This window comes from Hemiscyllium ocellatum, chromosome 8, assembly GCF_020745735.1.
Source record: "Hemiscyllium ocellatum isolate sHemOce1 chromosome 8, sHemOce1.pat.X.cur, whole genome shotgun sequence".
In the NCBI taxonomy this organism is placed as follows: domain Eukaryota; kingdom Metazoa; phylum Chordata; class Chondrichthyes; order Orectolobiformes; family Hemiscylliidae; genus Hemiscyllium; species Hemiscyllium ocellatum.
In genome coordinates, this window is record NC_083408.1 from 84,955,906 (window position 1) to 84,980,341 (window position 24,436).

Sequence of the window (24,436 nt, forward strand, 5' to 3'; positions counted from 1 at the left end):
CAACTGACAGACTTTGGTTAGGATATTGAAAATTATAACTTATTTTCCTTTTGTAACCTAATATTGCAGAAGGAACATATAGAGAATATCAAAATGTACAGTCCAACTTTCAACTTCTGAATATCAACTCCCACCCTTGATTTTTCTTTCCTGCCTGAAAACAATATTTGTGTTTATTAACACACATTAGAATAGCTATCATGTAACTTGACTAGAATTCAAAAGGACAAAAGTTAATGCAGAGAACACAACTGCGAACCATATTGTGGCAGCTGCAGAATCCGAGTTCATTAAAAGTTACAATGAAACGTTGGTCACACCAACATTGTTAATCTTGTCAGGCTCTTGAAATGGCAGCATTTACACTCAGCTGCACCAAATGTTTTCAGTAAAGAAATGCCAGTTATATTAATGGCATAAAAATTGAGTGATTTTTTTTAAAGAAAAACTCAGCTGATGATTGTGGTAGCCATACTGGTATCTTGATTGTTTTAAAAAGAAACCACTTCATTAAATTACCATATTTTGTTTTTAAAAAAAAGACTTAATTCAAGCATAACTAAAAATTCAAACTAATTCAAAAACTTTTAATGACCTCATACTAAGGGTGAAAATCTATTCTAACACTTATTGGAAAAGACTACATGCTCATAAAGTAAGCACAACAAAGGTTTATCAGACTGATTCCTGGAATGGCAGGACTGAAGAATCAAAAGACGTTAAATGGGTTAGGATTATATTCGCTGAAGTTCAGAAGAATGAGGAAGGATCTCATACAAACCTATGAAGTTCTAACAGACTGGAAAGGGTAGATGCTCCTGATGACAGGGGAGTTTGGAATTCCATAGAATCCCTACAGCGTTGAAGCAGGCTATTCGGCCCATCAAGTACACATCAACCCTCTGAAAAGCTTTCCACCCAGACCTACTCCGTCCCGTACCCTGCATTTCCCATTGCCAAATCCATCTCACCTGCACATCTTTGGACTGTGGGAGGAAACCACAGCACTTGGAGAAAACTGACGGGAGAATGTGCAAACTCCACACAGACAAGTCTCCTCAGAGTGGAATTAAACCTGGGTCCCTGGTGTTGTGAAGCAGTACTAACCACTGAATCACTGTGACCAGGAGTTACAGTCTAAGTATATGTGGTAAACTATTTTGGACTGAGGTAAAGAGAAATTTCTTCACCCAGAGTGTGACGAGTCTGTGGAATTTGTTACCACAGAAAGCAGTCAAGGCCAAAACATTGTGTGATTTCAAGAAAGAGTTGGATATAGCTGTTATGGACTAGGCCAGACCACTCAAAGCATTCTTAAGCAGGTAGTTCTAGACTTAACTTTGCAATTTGTTTCGGTAAATGTACAGTGAAAATTATCCAGAGTAAGACAGCTAGGTTGACTACTAGATTTTAAAACAGACAAAAATGTATTCACAAGATTACACAATGAAACACAAAGAGCAGAATGAAGAACCCCTACAGAAGTTAACCTATCCAGCTAGACTTAATTCTGCTGCTCCGAATACACACAACAGTCCCAATAAACAAACTCCCTTTAAAAAGGAGTATAGATGGAACACATGCTTACAGTTCCAAGTTGAAGGGCAGAAAAGAGAGAGTTTCCACACAGCTCCCTGTTGAATTTCCCAGTTCAGGATTCAACTACGGGCGGCATGGTAGCTCAGTGGTTAGCACTGCTGCCTCACAGCACCAGGGACCCGGGTTCAATTGCCATCTCGGGCTACTGTCTGTGTGGAGTTTGTACATTCTCCTGGTGTGTGTGGGTTTTCCTCCAGGTTTCCTCCCACAATCCAAAAGATGCGTAGGTCAGGTGAATTGGCCATGCTAAATTGCCCACAGCATTAGATGCATTAGTTAGGGGTAAATATAGGGAGAGGAATGGGTCTGGGTGGGTTACTTTTCAGACGGTCGGTGTGGACTTGTTGGGCCGAAGGGCCTGTTTCCATACTGTAGGGAATCTAATCTAAAACTGCTCAGCTCTTAAAGACCACTCCCCTCTTTATATAAGTCACTTATACAGCATGACCACTTTGGCGTGAAGTCTGATCTATTTACATGTAAACAAAAAGCCTGTCAAAATCCTTTTCGTCTCTGTATCTGATCGGAGTTCGGTCCAGTTTATTGCCCCTCAGAAAAAGAAAATCAAGGACAGAATCTCCTTGAGCCAAGGAACAGCTTTTAGGCAAAGAAAGGGACTAACTTTGTGACATAGCATTTGGCGCTAAAAGAACCAAAGGGTATGGGGGAATAGTGGGAACAGGTTATAGAGTTGGATGATCAGCCATGATTATCATGAATGATGGAGCAGGCTTGAAGGGCTGAATGGTGTACTCCTGTTCCTATTTTCTATGTTTCTATGTTCACCTTGTCAGGGAAATTTCTTATGTACGATGAAATTGTAAAGACTCCATATAGAGTCATAGTCATAGAGATGGACAGCATGGAAATAGACCCTTCGGTCCGACCCGTCCATGCCGATCAGATATTCCAACCCAATCTAGTCCCACCTGCCAGCACCCGGCCCATATCCTTCCAAACCCTTCCTATTCATATACCCATCTAAATGCCTCTTAAATGTTGCAATTGTACCAGCCTCCACCACATCCTCTGACAGCTCATTCCATATATGTACCACCCTCTGCGTGGAACAGTTGCCCCTTAGGTCTCTTTTATATCTTTCCCCTCTCACCCTAAACCTATCCCTCTCTGGGGGAATTATGTACCATTTCATTCTCCTTTCCTTTTAAATCAATCAAGTTGGTCTACTGTACAGATCAAAATACATAAAAATGAAAAGCCATTTCATATTTATAATTATCCTTTTTGAACTCTGAAAATATTATCAATTAAAATAATCAAGAATCAAAGGAAATGCCTTAAACATATAAATAATAATGTTTCAAGAGGTATATTTTAACAGGAAAGTAAGTGTTATATTTACCTCAGTCCACCATTTATTAGGGATGAAAGTGCTCGTGCTGGAGTTACATTTATGACCATTGCATGCAATGCTTTGTCCACATCTTCTCGTATGAAGGCATTAGATTCACTTGCTTTGTGCAAAAGAATTTTAACAGTATTGTCCAACTCCTGATCCATATTCCTTTTGAACACTGTGAACATGTCTCCTAAGCAGAGAATTGCTACTCGTGAAACACTAGAGCGTAGATTTTTCACCTGTAAGTAGGAAGAATACAGACTTAATTTTAGGGCTTTGTTCTCTTTTCTGTTTGCTCCATATATCCCCATTCTTATTTTAAATGCACGTATCTTAGGACATGTTTCATCATTCAATCTATCTGAAATAATTATTGATGATTGCTGCTATCTCTGTACTGTCAACTGTGATAATTTCCTTTTATTACTTAATGGTCATATTCACATCACAGTCTTCTGTTTTTAAATTCTAAACTTAACTTGAACACATACTGGTAACACTCATTATTAAATAGAGTCAGTATGCTTATTAACTTCTCATAAAATGCATTAAAATAATAACCTCTTGAACTACAGCAAAGACAACCTCGTGAAGTCTTCCTATTAATACATCTGAATGGTAGGTGGACAGACACTGAATACAATTGATACCTTCAATTTTCTTCTCCCTGTGAAAACATAAAAATAAAGTTTGAAGTAATTATGAACACCATAGGGACCCCAGATATATTCTACAGCACAATCCAATCCAGTACCTTGTCACGCAATGTTTAATCAAAGAAGACCTATGTGGGGTGGTAGCAGTGAAATTAGTATGTTTTGTATGAACTACACACATTCTATTTAAAATATAATGCCTTCCTCAGAATTTTGAAGTGTTACCAGATTATTTCATCAGTAATAACATTTAAGTAGTCACAAGCATATCAAAGATATTATATCAAATACACTTTAAATAAGTGAATAGCATGGATTTTAAATAAAGCCATACATCATATATGAACGTTATGATGTCTTACTCAGCTGATCACTTGTAAACCTATTATTGGTTACAGATGTTAAAACTTAGGTTTGTCATATCAGCTTTAGTATGGATCATAATATGTAGGAGCAGAAGTAGACCATTTGACCTATTATAATTGGTCAGACAGCATCCGAGGAGCAGGAAAGTCAACGTTTCGAGCATAAGCTCTTCATCAGCTCTTTTCCCATTCCTGATGAAGTGCTTATGCTCGAAACGTCAACTCTCTTGCTCCTCGGATGCTGCCTGACCGGCTGTGCTTTTCCAGCACCACACTTTTCGACTCTGATCTCCAACATCTGCAGTCCACACTTTCTCCCATTTGACCTCGCAAGTCTGCTCTGCCATTCATTGAGATAATAGTTGATCTGATAAGCCTCAACTTCACTTTAATGTCTTATCTCCACAACCCTTGATTCCCTTATTAATTAAAAATCTGTCTATCTCAACCTTGAATATGCTTAACAACCAAAGTTGAGTTAGAAAGATTTTTAATCAGTTAGGAAATGAAGGGTTATCGGAATAAGAATACAGGGGAGTTACAGATGATCACCACAGCCATGATTTCACTGAATGACAGAGCAGACCCGATGGGCTCTATCTCCTTTGTCTCATTGTTTCATTCAATAGGAAAATTTGGTTTATATGATTTAGATGACCACATAACCTCAATGCAGAGAATTCTGATGTTAAATCAAAAGAAAATAAGAAATCCATACCAGTCTTCGTCAGATAAAAGTTTAAGAGCCTCGGAGAGTGCAAGGTCTGGTTTGGAGAAAGGTCTTAATTCAGAAAGATCTACTACTTCTGGACTGTGCAAAACTGCAGGTGTTTGATCCCTGCGTGATGATCTAGGACATGGAGCATTCTCCCCTCCTATTATAGGGAATAAAAGAAGCTTTTGTCAATACTTCTGTAAATTCACGTTGATTTTGTTCACCTCAAATGAAAATAATTTTGGATCTAGTTGTAAATGATTCAAACCTCAAGAACCTGGATAGAACTTAAGAATGAAAGAAGGATTCTACTTTGCAATAAACACTAAAATACACTTGTTGCTTTAAGCTTTCAGAAAGGTGGTGCAAGGCTATAAGAAATCATTCTGAAAAAAATACTTTGATCCTCTGCAGCGTTTTTTTAAAAAGAAACTTCCCTATGGAATTCATCTGATTTTGAAGAGAGTTTGTTTTAAAAACAAGTCCTTCTTGAGATATGGATGTTGTTGTATAGCCAGCATATTGCCCATTCCTAATTGTCCTAGAGTCGAGCTGCCTTCTTGAACTGCTGTGGTACATGTAGCATAGTGCCGTGATGGAGGGAATTCCAAGACAGTAAAGGAATGGCAATACAGCATGAAGTCAGAATAATGTGTTGCTTGGAACGGGAAGGGATCTTACTAGTGGTGGTCCTCCTGTGCTGTCCATATCGTTCTATGTGGTAGAGATAAGGTGAAAGCTTTCATATCACTGAAATTATTTTCATAGCATGGAAAGAGCAATTTGATCCTTCATTCCTCTGTTGACTCTTTGTTACACAATCTAATCAATTACACACTCCTGCTCATTGCTCATATGTCTGTGTTTTTTCTCTCTTTCAAGTATTTATCAAAATCTCTTTTGAATACTGCCACTTAATCTGATTGCCCACCCTTTTAAGTAGTACCTTCTAAATTGCAACAATTTCTAAGGTAAAACAGTTTTTTTTCATATTTTCATCCTCTGGTTCTTTTAGGTCACCTTAGATCTATATTGTCTCCTTACTGGTTGTTCTAGTATTATTTTTATATTTTCTATAAAATTAGTGAGGTGCGTACAGTAGAATTCAAAATAACATCATTTGGTGGAATGAAAAAACACTAATAGATGGAACTGAATCCCGAGAAAAGAGAAGTGATTAATTTTGGTAAACTTATAAATTGAACATACTTTTCTTACCAGAGTTTGATGTGTTGGAAGTTCGATTTTTCCTTGTGCTAAGCTTATATTGTGAAGAAACAAGAGTTGCTATTTCTACTGGTGAAGAATCAGACTTCATCTTAAGGAGCATATCATTGCTGGTGCTCAAACCTAAATTAAAAAGACAAATACTCTCAGAAGTTAATACTTAAAGTAATACTTTAAACTTAGAAATCATACTCCAAAGTTCTCCAATAATTTTGGTTCTGTTTTTTTTAACAAGGAAAAGAAAATTAAAAGTGCACAAGAGCACAATGTGAAGCTCATTAATTTGTAAATGAAACAATCATATCAAAAAGCCCTCCATTTAAAAACCAAAAAGCTTAATTATGGCTAGAATCTCCACTATAATATGTCTTAGTTTAACAATGTTCTGGTTTATAGAAGTAGGCAGTTAAAGGCATCTATATACTTGTTTAGCATCTTGGGTTTGTGTTTAAAGACATTCCATGCTGGTCTAACATAAGGCCACGTGATCTGACAAGGCATCATTTCTGAATCAAGACTCTTGCTGCTCATTTCACATTAAGGATTCAGGAGGGTGAGAAATGAGTAGCAAAGGGTGGCTTAGGGTGTGGAAAAGGCTGCAAAATGAAGGGTTGGTGAAAGGAGGAGTTTGTATCGACTAGGAAAATCAGAGAGTGGCCTTTCTTTCAATCCTTGCATTACCATTGCCAGAGGGAAGATGAGACAAAAATACTGCGGATGCTGGAAATCTAAAGTAGACAGGCAGGAGACTGGAAGAAAACAGCAAGCCAGGCAGCATCAGGAGGTGGAGAAGTCGACTTTTCAGGTGTAAACCTTCCTCAGGACTGGGGGTGGATGCAGGGGGAGCTGCAGCAGGGTGGTGAAGTGGGGATTGGTAAAGACAGGGAGAGGGTATGACCTGGTTGGTCAATGGGAGGAATGACTCCAATTGGTGGCAGGGAGGAAAGAAAGGGTGTGTGTATGTGTGTGTGTGTGTGTGTGTGTGTGTGGGGGGGGGGGGGGGCAGGCGGGGGCATGGAGGGGCTGGGAAGGGAGGTTATTTGAAATTGGAGAACGCAATGTTGAGTCCTCTGGGCTGTATGCTGGCCAGGCGGAAGATGAGGTGTTGTTCCTCCAAATTGTGGTTTGTTTCATTGTGGCAATGGAGGAGGCGAAGGATGATCACGTGGGAAAGGGAGTGGGAAGGGGAATTAAAATGGGTGGTGATTGGGAGGTCTGGTCAGCCCCTACCGGCCTGGCTGCGTTTATGTTTGGTCTCCCCAATGTAGAGAAGACCACATCAGGAGCACCGGATATAGTAAACTAGGTTAGAGGAGAGGCAGGTGAACCTCTGTCTCACCTAGAAGGATTGTTTTGGGTCCTGGATGGAGGTGAGGGGGTGGTGTGCTGGCAGGTTTTGCACCTTTCCGATTGCAAGGAAAGATATCTGGTGGTTCGGGGGGGTGGGGGGTGTGATGGGGAGAGTGGCGCAAACCAAGTAATGTCGAAGGGAATGGTTCTTGTGGAAGGCAGAGACGGGTGGGGAGGGGAAGGTGTTCTTTGTGGTGGGGTCTAGTTGGAGTTGGCGAAATTGTTTACGGATGATGTGTTGAATGCGGACACAGGTGGGGTGGCAGGTGAGGACAAGGGGGTCTCTGTCTTTATTGCGTTTGGAGGTGAGGGGATGTTTACAGCAGCAGAATGGGGAATGAAACTGGTGCAGTGGAGGACTGTCTGGATGACAGTGGAAGGAAAAGCACACTGTTCAAAATAGATGGACACCTGGGATGCTTTGGAGTGGAATGTCTCCTCGTCTGAGCAGATGCAGTGGAGGCAGAAGAATTGGGAGAAAGGGATGGAGTTCTTGCAGGCTACAGGGTGGAAGGTGTAGTCCAGGTAGTTATGGGAGTCTGTGGGTTTGTAGTAAACATCTGTATGGAGACTGTCGCCAGAAATGGAAATGGAGAGGTCAAGAAAGGGGAGGGAGGTGTCTGAGATGGGACAGAGGGAAAAAAGGTCGCTAACAATGTCAATATTATCATAATGAGGTAGAGGTGACAAAGTCTTGAATGGGTTTTAAGCAGTAAGATTGATTAACCTCATGAACGATACAACCAATATTAGAGATAGCATTAGGTCCACCATGACAGAAAGGTCATGATACCTTGTCTCAGCAATCAATGAAATGCTGAAATTGTGAGAAGCCTGATTTAATCTAACACAGTAATTAGTAATAGAAGGAAATCTGTGGTCAGGTCATGGAATTTAAAAGAGAAATTAAACTAATGTTTTTGGTATTCTCAATGTTTATCTGGAGCAAGTTAGACTGGATATCAGATAAACAGTCCAACAGGATCGAGATAGTGAAAGGATGGAACGAGGTATCTTTGGTGCAATGTGAAGGCTGCCACCATATCATGATCAAGGGGATACTTGTAGATGAGGTGATCCTCAAGATCCTCGGCAACAATATTGCAGGGTTTGGAAGAAAAGCAACTGTTAGAAAAGCTAGTGAGGATATTTGAAGGGAAGAGTGTGGAGGTATAGAACACGAGATTGGCTGGGGAGGGTAGAAGGAAAATACAGATTACAAAGGATGCAAAGTACATCGGTCACTTTAAATTATCTTAGTACTTAGTTACAGAGAGAAAAAAAGATTTGTGCACTTGAACAAATTGTTTATAAATTTCCAATGAAATTAGAGGCTATATTGGTTGCAACATAGAAGTTGAAGCACTTGTAAACTAATGATTAAACAAGAAGTTGTAGACCTTTCTTTCACAAAATGAAAAAAAAGCTGTAAGTTACAAAAAACAGAAGTTGACCAATCCAGTAACCTTACTTTCATTTTGTGTTTTGCTTATATCCATATTCCTCGGTCTTTGATGTGATCGTTCATCCTTCTTTACATGATCCTTGAAATTATGATCGCCTTGTTCCTCTGAATCATACATTTGCACTCCTTCGCATTTCCATTGCTTCATTTTATCCCAAGCTGATTTTGACATTGAAATCTTTAAAGAAAAATGTTCAATTATACACATTTTCACAACCTCTATAAGACCACAGAAATAGGAACAAGAGTATGCCATTCAACCCTTGAACATGCTTCATTATTCAATAGAATCATGGCTGATACAACATTTCTCATGATTACTTTTATGCTCTTTCCCTAAATCTTGATTCCCTGATCAAGAATCTATATCAGCCTTAAACATAAACAAGGACTCTGCCTCCATATCTCCCTGTGGCAAAGAATTCCAAAGACACTCAGCCCTGAGAGAAGAAATTCCTCCTCAGCTCAGTGTTAAATTGCTGCCCCTTTAATCTGAGATTATGCCCTCTGGTCCTAGACTCTCCCATGAGAGGAAACATCATCTCAGTATTTAACCTATCAAGACCCTTAAGAATCTTATATGGTTCGATGCGACCACCTTACATTCTTCTAAATTCTAATGAGGAGAGTCCCAATCTATTTAACCTTCGCTCATAACAAATTCCTCTATAATAGGGACCATCCGAGCAAACCTCATCTGAACTGACTCCAATGAAATAAGATAGTTTCTTAAATAAAAGGACCAAAACAGCGCACAGTACTCCAGATGTGGTCTCACCAGTACTTTGTACCTCAGGACATCCCAAATGATTTACAGTCATAGAACATGGAAACAGACCCTTCAGTCCAACTAATCCACACCTACCATGTTCCTAAATCAAACTAGTCCCACTTGCCTGTTTGGCCCATATCCCTCTAAATTTTTCCTATTCATTACTTATGTAAATGTCTTTTAAATATTGTAACTGTACCTGTATCCACCACTTCCTCTGGGAGTACATTCCACAAATGAACCACCCTCTATGTAAAAACATTCCCCCTCATGTCCATTTTTTAAAACTTTGTCCTCTCACTTTAAAAAATGTCCTTTAGTCCTGAACCTTCCTATCCTAAGGAAATGACCCTTGCTATTTATCTTACCTATGTCCCTCATGATTTTATAAACCTGTATAAGATCACCCCTTAGCTCTTGTGCTCCAGTGAAAACAGTCACAACCTATCTAGCCTATTTTTATAACTCAAATCTTCCATTCTCGGCAACAGAATGGTAAATTCTTTTCTGAAACCTCTCCAATTTCATAATATCCTTCCTATAACAGGGTGACCAGAACTATACACAGTACTCCAGAAGAGGTCTCACCAATATCCTGTACAACCTCAACATGACATACCAACTCCAATACAGAAAAGTCTGAGACTCATGAATGCAAGGAGTGCTAAACGCCTTCTTAACCACCCTAGATACCGGTGATGCAAACTTCAAAGAATCATGTACCTGAATCCCTAGGTCTCTCTGTTCTACAACACTACTGTTAGGACGGGCTACCGTCCCCGTGTTCGTTTGAAGGAGAGAAACACTGGATCTGATTCAAAATATAAGCTGTTTACTGAGAGAGAGCCATACACAAAATACAGTGAGGTGTTTTCAGCTCACTGGAGAAAGCGCCTTCTGAAATCTTTCCAAAAACCCCTGCTTGATATGTTGTTCGCTAAGCTAACACTACGTAATCACTCTCACACGTGATCTCTCACAGACAAAGGCCTCCTGTGAACAGGCCTCGGCCTTGGCAGGTATCCACGAGATGGTCTGTCTCGTAAACAAGCTCTCCGAGTAAAGGCTGCCATTGTATTGGTCTGACCTTGGTAGTCCAGCTGCACAGGCAGTTTCGGTAAACAGTCCAAACAACAGCTCCGCAGTGCCCCCCGATTTCCCAAGCAGCAACTACAGTTCTACCCTCCCTAGGCTTATTAGATATACATCCCAACACTACCCAGGGCCATATCATTGTTTGTTTTACCAAAATGTAATACCTTGCATCCATCCAAATTAGATTCCATCTACCCACTGACCTAATTGATCAAGATCTCTTTGTAATCTCCTTCACTGTCCACTATACCACGAATTATGGTGTCATCCACAAACTTACTAACCTTGTCTCCTATATTCTCATCATATAATTTACATAAATGACAAACAAAAATGGATCCAGTACGGATCACTATGGAACATACTGGTCACAGGCCTCCAGACCAAAAAACAATCCTCGACCATCACCCTCTGCCTCCAACTGTCAAGCCAATTTTGCATTCAATTGGCAAGTTCACCTTGAATCCCAAATGATCTATCTAACTTTACAACTTAAGTCTACCATACACAACATAGTCAAAAGCTTTGCTATGTAAACAATGTCTATTGCTCTGTCCTCAATGTTTTTGGTTACTTCCTCAAGTGTTTTTTTGAAACATAATCATTGTTGAGATACAAGAAAAACAGCAGTGAGTTTGAAAGCAGCAAAATGATAATGACAAGATGAATTGTATTTTGTAAAGTTTTTTAATATTGGTAAATATTGGACAGAAAATGTGGATAATGATTTCTGTTTTCAAAATATGGCTATGGTTTTTTTTATATCCACCTTGAGGGGGCAGATTGCAGCACTCCTCAATAATAAGTGCATGGATTATGTGCTCAAGGGTCCAACATGGAATTTGAACGCAAATTATTCTGACTTGGAGCTGAGTGTACTGACTGAGCTATGCCCAAGACTAATTGTATCTCAGTGGCTCAGAACATTACACAAGTCTCAATCAATTAAGTTCAGTTGTAGTTTGTTGCGTAAGTGCAGCAACTACTTTGTATAAGTCTCCCAAAAAGCAATAGGATTTAAAACAAATTTTTGGTTGATTTTACTGAGAGAAATGTTGACTAGATTACTAGTTTTGTCTTATTTTACTATCCACTATCCCAATTAGATAATGTAACAGGTCACCATTTCAAGTGAAGTAAAGTATCTCAGACAACTTAGCAATCTTTTCATATTCATATGAAGAGGTATGTGCCATGGAGCCTGGTTCACAACCTTCTGACTTTTAGGTAAGAATTATAACACAATCAAGCTGATACTCTGCAGAAGATTTCTCTTCAATTACACAAATGCTATTTAAAATTCTCATGTTTGGAGTTTTTGGGGAAAGAGCAGTGCGGGATAATGGCTGCCTTGACTGGAACTTTTCTTGCAATATTTTGAGTAAATTCATGAAGCAATAAAGCCATCCTCTTGGTCTGAAAAATGTGCAGTCTACCTCAGATTGGGGTAATGTTTCTCAAAGGTTTGCGCTACAGGTGAAGCTAGCTCTTTCAAACTGCTACTATAAAGTTGGAATATGAGTGGCCAGCTCCAAGTCAGAATAATTTGGGTTCAAATTTCACACTGGACCCTTGAGCAAGATATTGTCATCAAGTCAAAAAGATGTTTTGCCTGTCACACAAATGAGCAACACGGTACACAAATTTCAATACCAATATATGTAAGCTGTACGTTACGGAGACTGGTGGATTGTACCAAATAGCATTCATCTTCGGTTGCTCATAACAAACAAACCATAATCTTGCATTTGCAGATATGTTCTATTTTGTTCAAAAAGCATACAATGTGTAGGCAGTTAAAGTGACATTTTATAAGTTCCTACTTTGGAAATAAAACCAGTCTGACTCCAATTTGGGATACAGACAGTGTCTAACCTCACACCTTTAATGCATTGTCTGAGCTGAGATGTCACTTTTTTTATATACTGATAAAACCTTAAATTATCTTGGGGCAGTGACTTGAAAGAAATTCTGGGATTTACATATTAATCAATCAAAACCTGTATCCCCATTCTAAGCAACTAAGGACTTAACAGCCATTTAGGTTTATCTAATACATTGCATAACTTGTATGACAGTTCGATCTTTCGCTTATAAATTCTGTGTCCTATGTATCCTGCCCCACTAGGTACCCGGCGTGGAGCAGCACTCCGAAAGCCTGTACTTTCAAATAAACCTGTTGTGCTATGAACTGGTGTTGTGTGATTTTTAACTTTGAACAATCAGAGTTAACTTCCCTGGTTTAAAATTTAAACAAAGAATGGCAAGTTAGCTGTCAGTCATCATTAACTATTGCCATCTCCTTGATGCAACTTTGCAAATCAGAGTCTACCTGCCAACCAATTAGCACCCTCCTTTCATACAGAATAAATGTTGGTTTTGCCCTTTAGTTGATATTCTTGTGAATTGACTGATGAGTGGAAGACAAAAAGTTTTGACAAAATGTAAATTCTTTCAGAACCTTCATTTTTGTTTACAACCCAATGACAATTTATGAGTATTTATATACACATATTAAAGTCAAATAAAAAAAACAAAACTAAGATTACATTCTTTTGGAAATTTGAAATTCATAGTAGGGTGTGTAATAGACCAGCCAGACACCTCAAAACATTTCAAGAAGGTAGCCCAGACTCTAACTTGCTAGTTATTTTAAGCAGGCGTAAAGTGAATATTTCAGGAGAGATGCCACTGGTCAAATCACTGAGTTTCAAACAAAACAGAGTTTGTTTACAAGATTACCAAATGAAACACAAACAAAAGAGAACAGAATAACTTAACCTATTCAAAAACCTGACGGATTGTCCCAATCTAATGATGATGCTCCAATACTTGCAACAATCCCCCAAAACACCCCTTGGCACAAAAGGAAAAATCAACACAGGGTCTTGCAGGAGAGAAGTCAGAGAGAGAGAGTACCAGCCTCGACCTGCTTCCTTGGGTCCAGCAGCTTCAAAACACTCCTGCTAAAAACCAAACCAGACTAGATAAAAACTGAGCTGGGAGAAATGACCACTCCCCTTTCATTGTACAAGTGTTTTTTTTCAAAAACCTGAAAGCCTGTTTTCTGAGGCAGTATCTGTTAGCTATAATCAAACTAAAACTCTTCAATTTAGACTTTTAGTCTGCGTCTTCTATGACATCTCTGAAACAACACCAAGTACAACATAACCTTGTTAAAGGAGCAGCTTCGTCACAGGTTTTACAACTGAATTAGTAGTTATTTTATCTTGCATTATCGTTATAACTTAGGTGAGGCAGTGATTTAGTGGCAATGTCACTGGAGTCATAATCCATAGGCCCAGGCAAATGCTGTTGGCACACTGGTTCAAATCCTACTGTGGCAGCATGTGGAATTTTAGTTAATTTAATAAATCTGCAATATAAAGGTAGAGGCAGTAGTAGTGACCAGTGGCACTATGAATGTCCTATGGGAGGAGGAAATCTGCCATTCTTTCCCTATCTGGCTTACATATGTCACCAGACCCACAACAGTGTTGTTGACATTTAATTGCCTTCTACAATGACTTTGCCAACACTCCATTCAAGGGAAATTAGGATGGGCAATATTTACTGGTCTTGCCAGTTATGCCCACATCCCATGAAAGAATAAAAAAAACTATTTTCAACAGATTTGTGTACTTTAAAATAAAAAAAGGTGCAGGTTTAGATGATAAAATTTAAATTCTGAGGTAATCTAAGAACTATAAAGTTGTAAATAATCCACGAAGAGTAGATTTCAATGTGTTGCAATAGAGCATCTAATGGCAACTACCATGACTTATTTTGTGGTGTGTTAAGTTGAAAAAGAGTAAGCAAGTAACAGCACTAAGAGAAACATGGCATCTGCTACCAGAGTGGACAGTGCAAGCAGTTATGATCTCCTTCATCACTCAGCTTGAAGAATAATGAAATAGTACAAGCACTGAGAAGGAAGTGAGACCTCACCCTCTCTGATTTAATGTTAAATCTGAAAACTAAATGCAGAAGAGTAAAGAAAAAAACTGAATTGAGGGAAAAATAGACAAGAAAAGTGAAGAAAAACTGCATTAAAAGAACAGTTGGACTTGAAAGAATAAGGCTAAATATTTTTTCGATAGTTTATGGAATGACCTGCCAGAGGAAGTGGTGGAGGCTAATACGATTGCAACATTTAGAGTCATAGAGATGTACAGCATGGAAACAGACCCTTCACTCCAAACCGTTCATGCCGACCAGATATCCCAACCCAATCTAGTCCCATCTGCCAGCATCTGGCCCATATCCCTCCAAACCCTTCCTATTCATATACCAATCCAAATGCCTCTTAAATGTTGCAATTGTACCAGCCTCCACCACATCCTCTGGCAGCTGATTCCATATACGTACCACCCTCTGCGTGAAAAAGTTGGCCCTTAGGTCTCTTTTATATCTTTCCCCTCTCACCCTAAACCTATGCCCTCTAGTTCTGGACTCCCCAACCCCAGGGAAAAGACTTGGCCTATTTATCCTATCCATTCAAAAGGCATCTGGATGGGTACGGAGGGGTATGGGCTGGGTGCTGGCAGGTGGGACGAGATTGGGTTGGGATATCTGGTCGGCATGGACAACTTGGACCAAAGGGTGTGTTCCCGTGCTGTACATCTCCATGACTCTAGTCCTTATGCACAAACACAGCAATTTAACCTTATTCAATATACTTAATGGTGTTTTCTACTGTGAGATGCCTTTTTTCATAAAGAAACCTGAAAAGCAACTCTTGGATATTCATGTTTAATCGTTCATCTGTCTCTCATTGAAGTTACTCTAGCATGTGCTAATTAATAAAGACAAGTGATATTAGCTTCACTATTACTTTTACATGAAAACGTATCATGTATTGTGAATTCTTTTGTGAATATAGGTTTTAGAATATGACTTTAAATTTAGGAGATTAATGCATTAGTGTAAGGTAATAAAAAATTCTGATAAAGAAACTGGTAATAACCTTAAAAACAACTCAAACTTGGGGGTTAGGGTTATTAAAATGTAGAACTGAGTATAAGCCGAGATCTTTCCAGGTTTAGTGGAAAGTAAATTGCACTTATTTCTTTTTTTCCCAATATACAACAAAGTCTGTTTTCATTTAAAATCTTGTGGTATAATTCTGTCAGTTAACTACTGAGTGTTCAAATATTTTCCCTAAAATGCTAACAGACCTTAACAGAACTGCAACAATTATGCGTTAACTCTTTTTAAAGATACATTCCTGGGATGTGGAAATTTGTGGCACAGCAAGCATCTATTGCTTTCTCTGATTGCCCTTGAAAAAGTGGTGGTGTGCCACCTTCTTCAATTTGCCCGAGTTACTTGATTTAAATCTATTTGACACAGATTGAATGTAAGTTCTGTCACTCTGCTCACTATATTGTAATCATAAATATATTTTATTCTCGAATAAATTCACTATGATCGTAATTTTGTGACATAAAAATGAATCAACTGAATAACAAGTATAACCTATACACAATGACTGTTCTAAAATTGAGATTGTGGCATATTAATACAGTAATTGAGTTAACTTAGCCCTGAAACAAAGCTAAAATGAGAATGCTTGACAAGAGCTCATATAAGAGTTTCTCTGGATGGATATTTTAAAACAACAATGTGTATTACTCTGTATGTACAAATCAGAAGAGTTCACTCTTGACAATACTGTAATTTATACTGTAATATGTCTGCAAAAACAGATACTTGATATTTTTCATCTTGCACTCATCAGGACAGAGACAAAGATGCCAAGTTTCAAAGGAAGCAACAAACAAATCAGGAGGGGAGACGTTGGCCTAGTGGTGTTATCACTAGACTGTTAGCCTGGGGACCCAAGTTCAAATCCCACCATGGCAAATGGTGAAATTTGAATTCAACAAAAAGAAAATCCGGAATCAAAAGTCTACGGTCAAAGACGACCATGAATTCATTGTTGTAAACACCTGTAGTTCACTAATGTCCTTTCGGGAAGGAAACTGCCATCCTTACCTGATCTGGTCTACATGTGACTCCAAACCCAAAGCTGTGTGGTTGTCTCTTAACTGCGCTGTCAGCAATTAGGGATGGGCAATAAACATGCATCCAGACAGCGATGCCCTCAGCCTGTAAATGAAGTTTTTAAAAAACTATATTACATGGCAAGATTGCCAAGTCAACTTTGATTGGCTTAGGTGTTGTCAAACAAGATAACACCTTTAAACCATTCAACTTGCCAAACAAGTAGTCTTTGTCATGCAGCCTTTACTATTGCTCCTTCTGAAGTTTCCATTTGTGCTTCTGCCTTTATGAGTGCAAAATGAAAATCTTGAATGTGTTTCTTTCTTCAGCAATTCTCAAGTCCTGTACCATCAAGAAACTTATTACATCTTCAGACTTCACTTGCTTACCAGCTCTTTTGTTTTAAATCTGATCACCTCCTGTTGAAAGTGTTATTGTAACATTACCTCTTTCTCATTCTCTGAACCATCAAATCCAGGTTGACAACTCTGAGGTACAGCTCTTCCATAGACTCCCGAAGGAGGATCCATTGTTTGTTTTCGGTCACCCATTTCATTCTTGTCAAGAGATGAGATAATGGCTTGGCTGTTTGCTAGTGGAACGGACTGAGGACTGCCAAAGACTCCTTATGGGAAGAAAGCAAAAAAAATGGCAAAGTGCTACCTTGTTTTCAAATATGCAATGTTCTATTGTTTTATAAATAGCAGTACAAAAATATTACAGTACCACTAAAAGAATGAACATAAAAAATTTATAGAATTACAGACATTTATTTATAATGTGGGGAATCCTGCAGAGCTCTGCCATTCTATGCAATGCAGAATTCTCACTAAATAGAATTCAGAGGCTTTTTATCACGACACATGGAGAACAAGGAAAAGGACAAATGGTCAATAAACCTACCTTTTCCTACAATGATGACAGAGTCCTCAGAGAACCTATTTCCAGCATCATGGTTATTCACCTGTTGCATACTAAAGGTGGATCCTGTCGGTCCTAAAACAGTTACTTGTTAGTTAAATTGAAAACAATAACTTTTATACACAAGGTCTTTTACAGTTGTAGGATGTTTCACAGCAATGAAATGTAGTCAGTGAGTCAGTGTTGTAATGGAAAGAAATATGGCAATTACTAGTTTCATCAGCTCCTGATCTGTAAGCATTAAGAGCAGGGTTTTCGGATAACCAATTTAATGTAGATCACAGACTCTTATACTGAGATTTAGAGGATGTGACTGTGGAAGGGGTATAAAATGGGGAGAAGAAAAGACTCCTTTATGAACATGATTGCTTTGATTGGTAGCTTAGCCAACCAAAGGGCACAATTTTAAGGTGGTTGTGGAAGCAAGGTGACTAATGGCTCATTTCATTGCCACTCTGAAACTGACTATAATTTACAGATATTAGCATGGCAGGCTGGAAGTTGCAGTCTGTTACTCAGTGCTCCTCCATAAGCTGCGTGGAAAAACTTTCCTAGAACTATCTATCAGTGATCTCAGTGAAAATGTCCAAGTTTTGCACTTCCAGTTTGCCAATAAAACCCCTTAAATAAATTACACTATCTTCTTTCAAGTGTGAACATAAACTAATTTCAAAAATCCATATATCTCCTCTTTAAATACCTTCAGTGATCTAGCCTCCTCAACTCTCCGGAATAGAGAATTCCAGATGTTCGCTACCCTCACAGAAGAAATTTCTTTATGTCTGTTTAAAACGCATGTCCCCTTATTCTGTAGCTAGGTTCTTTAGTTTGAGATTTCTTCACTAGTCAAAACATCTTCTCGATATCTGCCAAAGTTCCCTAAGAATCCTGTATGTTTTAATAAGATCATACCCCCAGTTTTCTAAACTCTAATGATAAAGGCCTAATCCCATTAGGCATCAAAACTGTAACAGTACTCCAGTTGAGGCTTCAGCAACATCCTGCACAGTTCTAACAAGACGTCATTATTTTCAAACTCCAAAACCCTAGCAATACAAACCAAATTTCCATTGCCTTCTTAATTACTTGTTGCACATGCATGCTTATGATTCATGCAGAATAACAACCAGATCCCTCTGTGCAGCAACTCTTTGCAGTCTCTCTCCATTTATATAGAAGCCTGCCTTTTGATTTTTCCTAGCAAAGTGCATGACCTCACATTTCACATCACAATATTAAACTCCATCTGACACGTTTTGTTTTGCCTACTCACTCAACCTACTTATATTCGCTTGCAGTTTCCTTGTGTCCTCATCACAACGTGCCCTCCCATTTATTTTCGAATTATTAGCATATTTGAATGCATTACACTCTGTCCCCTCCTCCAAGCCAATAGTATAGATAGCAAATAATCAAGGTCAGATGATTGATCCTAGTGGCATGCCTCTAGTTGCATATTTCCAACCCGATATACACATTAATTCCTACTTTATCTTCTGTGTGTTAACCAATCCTCAATGAGATACTGATGACTCATCTGCCTTCATTGCCATTAGCTTGGCAAATACTTTGTCCACTGTGATAGAGACTGTTACAAGACCTGTCCTCCATCTGCACCTTGCTTATTTGATATCTTTGGGATGTTTACAGTGTCTTCCAATGAGAAGACTAATGTTTTAATTATCGGCCATTTCCCTGTTCCCTTCTATCAATTTTCCAGTTCACATCTTTCAAGAGTCCCATACCACATAAACAGTTTCCTCTCTTTATTAGCTCTTTTTTGTCACCTGCTGCTGGGTCCTAAAAAGAAATCCCAAAGCTCTAGCCTACACTACACTTAGTTTTGGACTATTAGCCCTCATTTTAAGGCAGCTGGAGTATAATAGTAGTGAAGTCTTGCTTCAACTGTACAAGGTGCCAATGAAACCAAATCTGAAACACTGATTAAAGAAAATACCTTATTTTATTGGAGTCAGTTCAGAGAAGGTTCACTACAATGATCCCTGGTATAGAGGGATATTTTATGAGCAAAGGTTAAACAGGTTGAAACATTAACTCTGATTTTTCTTTACAGATGCTACCAGACCTGCTGAGTTTTTCCAGCAATTCCTCCTTTTGCTTCTGATTGATGGAACCTGCAGTTCTTTCAGTTTTTATTTAGTATTTAATTCACTGCCACTTCTCTTCTCAGCGTGCCCACTTTGAAGAAGTTCTACTCTCCTCTCCAATAAGTTCTGAGGAAGGATCACTGGACCCAAAACATTAACTTTGATTTCTTGCATAGATGCTGCCAGACCTGCTGAGCTTTTCCAGCAATTTCTGATTTTGTTAAACAGGTTGGAACTCTACTCTTTGGAACTCAGAAGAATAAGAGGTGATCATATTGAGTCATGTAGGATTCTTAAGGAGCTTGACAGGGTAAATACACGAAAATGTTTCCCTCCATGGGAGTCTAGGACCAGAAGGCATAGTCTTGAAATATTAAGGGACACAAATTTAAGTGTGAAATAAGGAGGAATTTCTTCTCTTACAGGGTTGTGAATCTTTGGGACTCCTTGCCATAGGGAGCCGTGGGGGCAGAGTCCTTATGCATATTTAAGGCTGAGATAGATAGATGCTTGATTAGTAGGGGAATCAAGGATTATGGGCTAAGGGAAGAAAAGTGGATGTTGGATTAGCTGTGATCTTATTGAATAGCTAAGCAGGCTTGAGGGGCTGAAAAGCTGACACTTGTGCCTATATCTTTTACTTATGGATTGGATATCTTCCTTTATCACCTTGTAGGTCATCAATTTGTATTTTTTGATCTGAATAAATTTTTGCTGAATGTTATGAAATATCCCCTTTAATGTCTGCCACTGCTCATCTATTGACTTTCCCCTTAATCTACTTTCTCAGTCTGCTTTAGATAACTCCTATGGTGATATTGAACTCAACAGAATATTACTTGGGTACCCAACATTTCTAACAATGCAATGATCAAAAAGAGACAAACTTGAAAGAGTGTTAAATTCTTTATAAAATCAATACCAAGATTAAGCAGAAATTGACATACGTCTTTCAAAGCAACAGTATTCATAGATTTATACAGCACAGAAAAGGCCATTAGGCCCTTAGAGTCTGCAGCAACAATAGCGACCACAAAAGGCGTGTCATTTCCAATTTCCCGTATTTCCAAATTCATACAGCCCAGAAAAGACCCTCTGACTATTGGAATTGACAGAGTATTTTTATTGTGACGTTATCTTTTGAAATAAGTTAGATTCCTAAACTATATCTGCCTTTTGTCTGCATGGACTTTAGCAAGGCCTCCCACACGGTAGACTGGTTAGGAAGGTTATCTAAAGAGAGATAGCCAATTGAATATAAAATTGGCTTGAATAGAAGGCAGAGGGATGCTGTTTGGACTGGGGGCCTGTGACCAATGGTATATCGTAGGGATAGATTCTGGGTCCACTGTTGTTCATCATTTGTATCAACAGTTTGGATAAGAGTATAGGAGCAATGTTTGGTAAGCTTGCAGATGACACCAAAATGGGTGATATAGTGGACAGTGCAGAAGGTTATTTAAGAGTGCAATGAGATCTTGATCAGATGGACCAAAGGGCCGAGAAATTGGTAGGTGGAGTTTAATTTAGTTAAGTGCAAGGTGTTGAATTTTGGTAAGGTAAACGAGGGGCAGGACTTACACAGTTAAGAGTAGGGCCCTGGGAAGTGTTGTTGAACAGAGGGACTTAGGGGTGCGGGTTCATAGTTCCTTGAAAGTGACATTGCAGGTGGACAGGGTAGTGAAGGTGGCATTTGGCATGCAAGCCTTCATTGGTCAGAGCATCAAGTATAGGAGTTGGGACATCATGTTGTGACTGTACAAGGTATTGGTTAGGCCACTTTTAGAATAACATGTACAATTCTGGTCGCCTTGCTGTAGGAAGGATGCTGTTCAACTAGAAAGGGTACGAGAAACATTTACAAGGGTGTTGCTAGAAATGGAAGGTTTGAGATATAAGGAGAGGTTCTTAGGCTTGGATTTCTTTCCCTGGAACGTCCAAAGCTGACAGGTGACCTTTATAGAGGCTTATTAAATCATGAGGGGCATAAAGAGGATGAATACTTAAAGGCCTATTTCAAGGGTAGAGGAGTCCAAAACTAGAGGGCACAGATTTAAGGTGAGAGGGGAAATTTTTAAAAGGGACCCGAGGGCCAATGTTTTCAACAGAGGGTGGTGCTGGTATGGAATGAACTGCCAGACGAAGTGGTAGAGACGGGTACAATTACATTTAGAAGACATTTGGACAGATACACGAATTGGAAAGGTTTAGAGGGATTTGAACCAAATGCAGGCAAATGGAACTAGCTGAATTTAGGATGCTTGGTCAGCATAGATGAGTTGGACTGAGGGGTCTTTTTTCATGCTGTATGATTCTATGATGCTTTGAAATGATTTTTAACTTGGCAATTTTAATTTCACAAAGGTAGCTGCCATTTCTCCTTAACAAAACATTTATTTTCAAGGAAATACCATTTCTTCAATGTTTTTGGAGAACTAATTCATTTTCCATAGGAAATGCTTATTCTTTTCTGAATTGAATTGATCCATGAATTACATCTTATCTATCATTCCATTTAGCTTAATCGTCATTACACTTACACCTGTGATTTACATCATTCTAATATATCAACATTCAGACCACAAATTATTCACATGGTTGTGCAATTTTGACTTGATAAATCACAAAGCAGCCTATAACTGCAGAGGAATTCATCTCAATGGAAATACAAATAAACTTTGATGAGCAAATTTCAAGTTTCAAAATGAGCAACAATTGCTTAGGTAAAAAATTTTAATTGAGGATGCCACTCTGTGGTTGTTTTACAAAATACCTCATCACATAATTACAATTTAAGATTGTTTTTAAAAAGATTTTTCACTGTTCCTGGAATTTGAATTGCACACATTTAACAATATTGTCAGACTGCTATTATTCAAGCAAAGATTGTTATATTTAATTATGGTAACACTCAAGCAGAGTATGATTAATTATCTAATTAGTGACACCTAAATAAAAAGTGCTTGTACAAAAAAATGGCCAGTTATGAGACATATCAATATTTATAATTACAAATTATGCATCTGTTAACCAATATGCAAATAATCCTGATTAAATAACTACACTGACCTCTTGTGGATTTATTACTAGTTGTATTTTTTTGATGCTCTTTGGATTGAAATTTTGAGTGAGAACTGGAGTGAGACACTTCAATTTGTTTCCCCTCTTCAGAATCTGGGGGTCCACTTCCATAAGTTATGCGTTGACCAACAATACTCACATCAGAAGTTGCTCTTTCACAGAAAGTTATTCCTGTCAAAACAAAAAAGTACTATTAGTGCAGTATTATTTTAAAATGGTTTTTGCTCCCTCTTTGTAATACTTGGTTCTTTTCTCCTTTCTTACAACTATCTTGCAGCATTCCATGGAAATGGTACAACATATTCACAATCCCCACAGAATCATGAGATAGTTGCCTATTATGACCCATTCTTTATAGCATATTTTGCTTACACATATTATAAACCAGAAGCTAACCCTAAGAATACGTTATAGATAGGAACCTATAAGAAACATTCTGGTAACCAAATTATTTTCAAATACCAAGAAAAATGCTAGTGTTATCACCAAGGCTGTATTTCATTATAATTGCTTAATATTTTCTAGACTGAAGATTTATATTCTACAATTCATATAAAAGACTAATATTTAATACTCTAGTGATGGTAAGTGGTAATCAAGAGATTTCCTTGCCCATCTTCCAGCTGACGCTATGAGACCTCATGGGTGCAGGGTCAATCTCGAGGACTCCAAATGCAACTCCCCCTCTCTCAAGTGTATATCACTGTGCTGCCACTTCTGATGGATTTATCCCGATGGTGGGACAGGATATATCAAGAGAATTCAAATCAAATTTCCCCAATATCTATGGTAGAATTTAGACTTATGTCACTGAATCATTAGTTTGGGGTCCAGTGGCATTATCACTATGCCATTACCTGCCCATTATAGGAGGCAAAAAAAAAAGTAAACTAGAAATGAGATTACTAAAGACACATATCCACACCAAAAGACTAATGAATTGGAACTTAATTGTAACCTAAGCTGTTGAGCAGATGCAGGGGATGTTTGAGTTGGGTCCGATTTACTGTCGCCTGATTGTACATTACATCAACTTCAGTGGACTACAAAATTCTACAGAATGTAAAAACTTAATTTTAACAAGGGACTAAGTTTCTAAAATACAGGAACGTCATTAATATATACATTACAAAATAATAGTTTTTTGAGTCATCAATGAGCATGCTTTAACAAGTAGTGTAATAAAAACATTTTAAAGCCAATACTACACCTTCAGCTTATCAAGTAAATACACAACAAATTTTAACAAGTGGTACCTGAGACGGAGCTATATTCTGCTGGAGAAGGCCTTGCCTTCCCTGATGGTATTTGACCATGACGTAATTTAAATCCTAATTGGGAACAACCATCAGACCTATTGAAATCACAATCAAGCACATCAAAGAGTTTGAAAGATCAACACAAAAAGTTAAAATATATAGATATACTCAAACCCACAACAAATAAAATGATTTGTGCTAATTTAAAACAATTTAAACATGGTTATAAATCACTACATTACCATGGTAGCCACAGCATTTCATGATAAACTGGTCAGAGAATTTTGCGAAACTAGAGACTGAGGTCATGATAAAATAATGAAACTGGAGAGAAAACAAGGATATCAAGCAAAATATAAATAAAGCAGTGACCAATAGAAAGACTTGAAGAGCAGACTGCAGTAAGACCCATTTAAGTAATGTCAGAGTATCCACTATGTCGAATTGAATCTGAAAT

At 38.3% G+C, this 24,436-nt stretch overlaps 1 protein-coding gene across 2 annotated transcripts in view; it reads right to left on the minus strand.

The window, feature by feature from the left end:
* The window catches only part of LOC132818357 (TOG array regulator of axonemal microtubules protein 1), a 160,069-nt gene that overhangs the window by 22,437 nt on the left and 113,196 nt on the right, over nt 1-24,436 (minus strand). The window contains exons 7-15 of one of the 2 annotated variants that reach the window (XM_060829306.1): nt 23,977-24,074; nt 22,709-22,891; nt 17,514-17,606; nt 17,057-17,235; nt 8,744-8,915; nt 5,914-6,045; nt 4,699-4,855; nt 3,521-3,626; nt 2,963-3,198 (exon numbers count right to left, since the gene is read on the minus strand). In XM_060829306.1, coding sequence (XP_060685289.1) covers nt 2,963-3,198; nt 3,521-3,626; nt 4,699-4,855; nt 5,914-6,045; nt 8,744-8,915; nt 17,057-17,235; nt 17,514-17,606; nt 22,709-22,891; nt 23,977-24,074 — 1,356 coding nt within the window. Of the gene's footprint in view, nt 1-2,962; nt 3,199-3,520; nt 3,627-4,698; nt 4,856-5,904; nt 6,046-8,743; nt 8,916-17,056; nt 17,236-17,513; nt 17,607-22,708; nt 22,892-23,976; nt 24,075-24,436 lie in introns of both variants that reach the window. The other variant, XM_060829305.1, reaches the window with a different exon arrangement.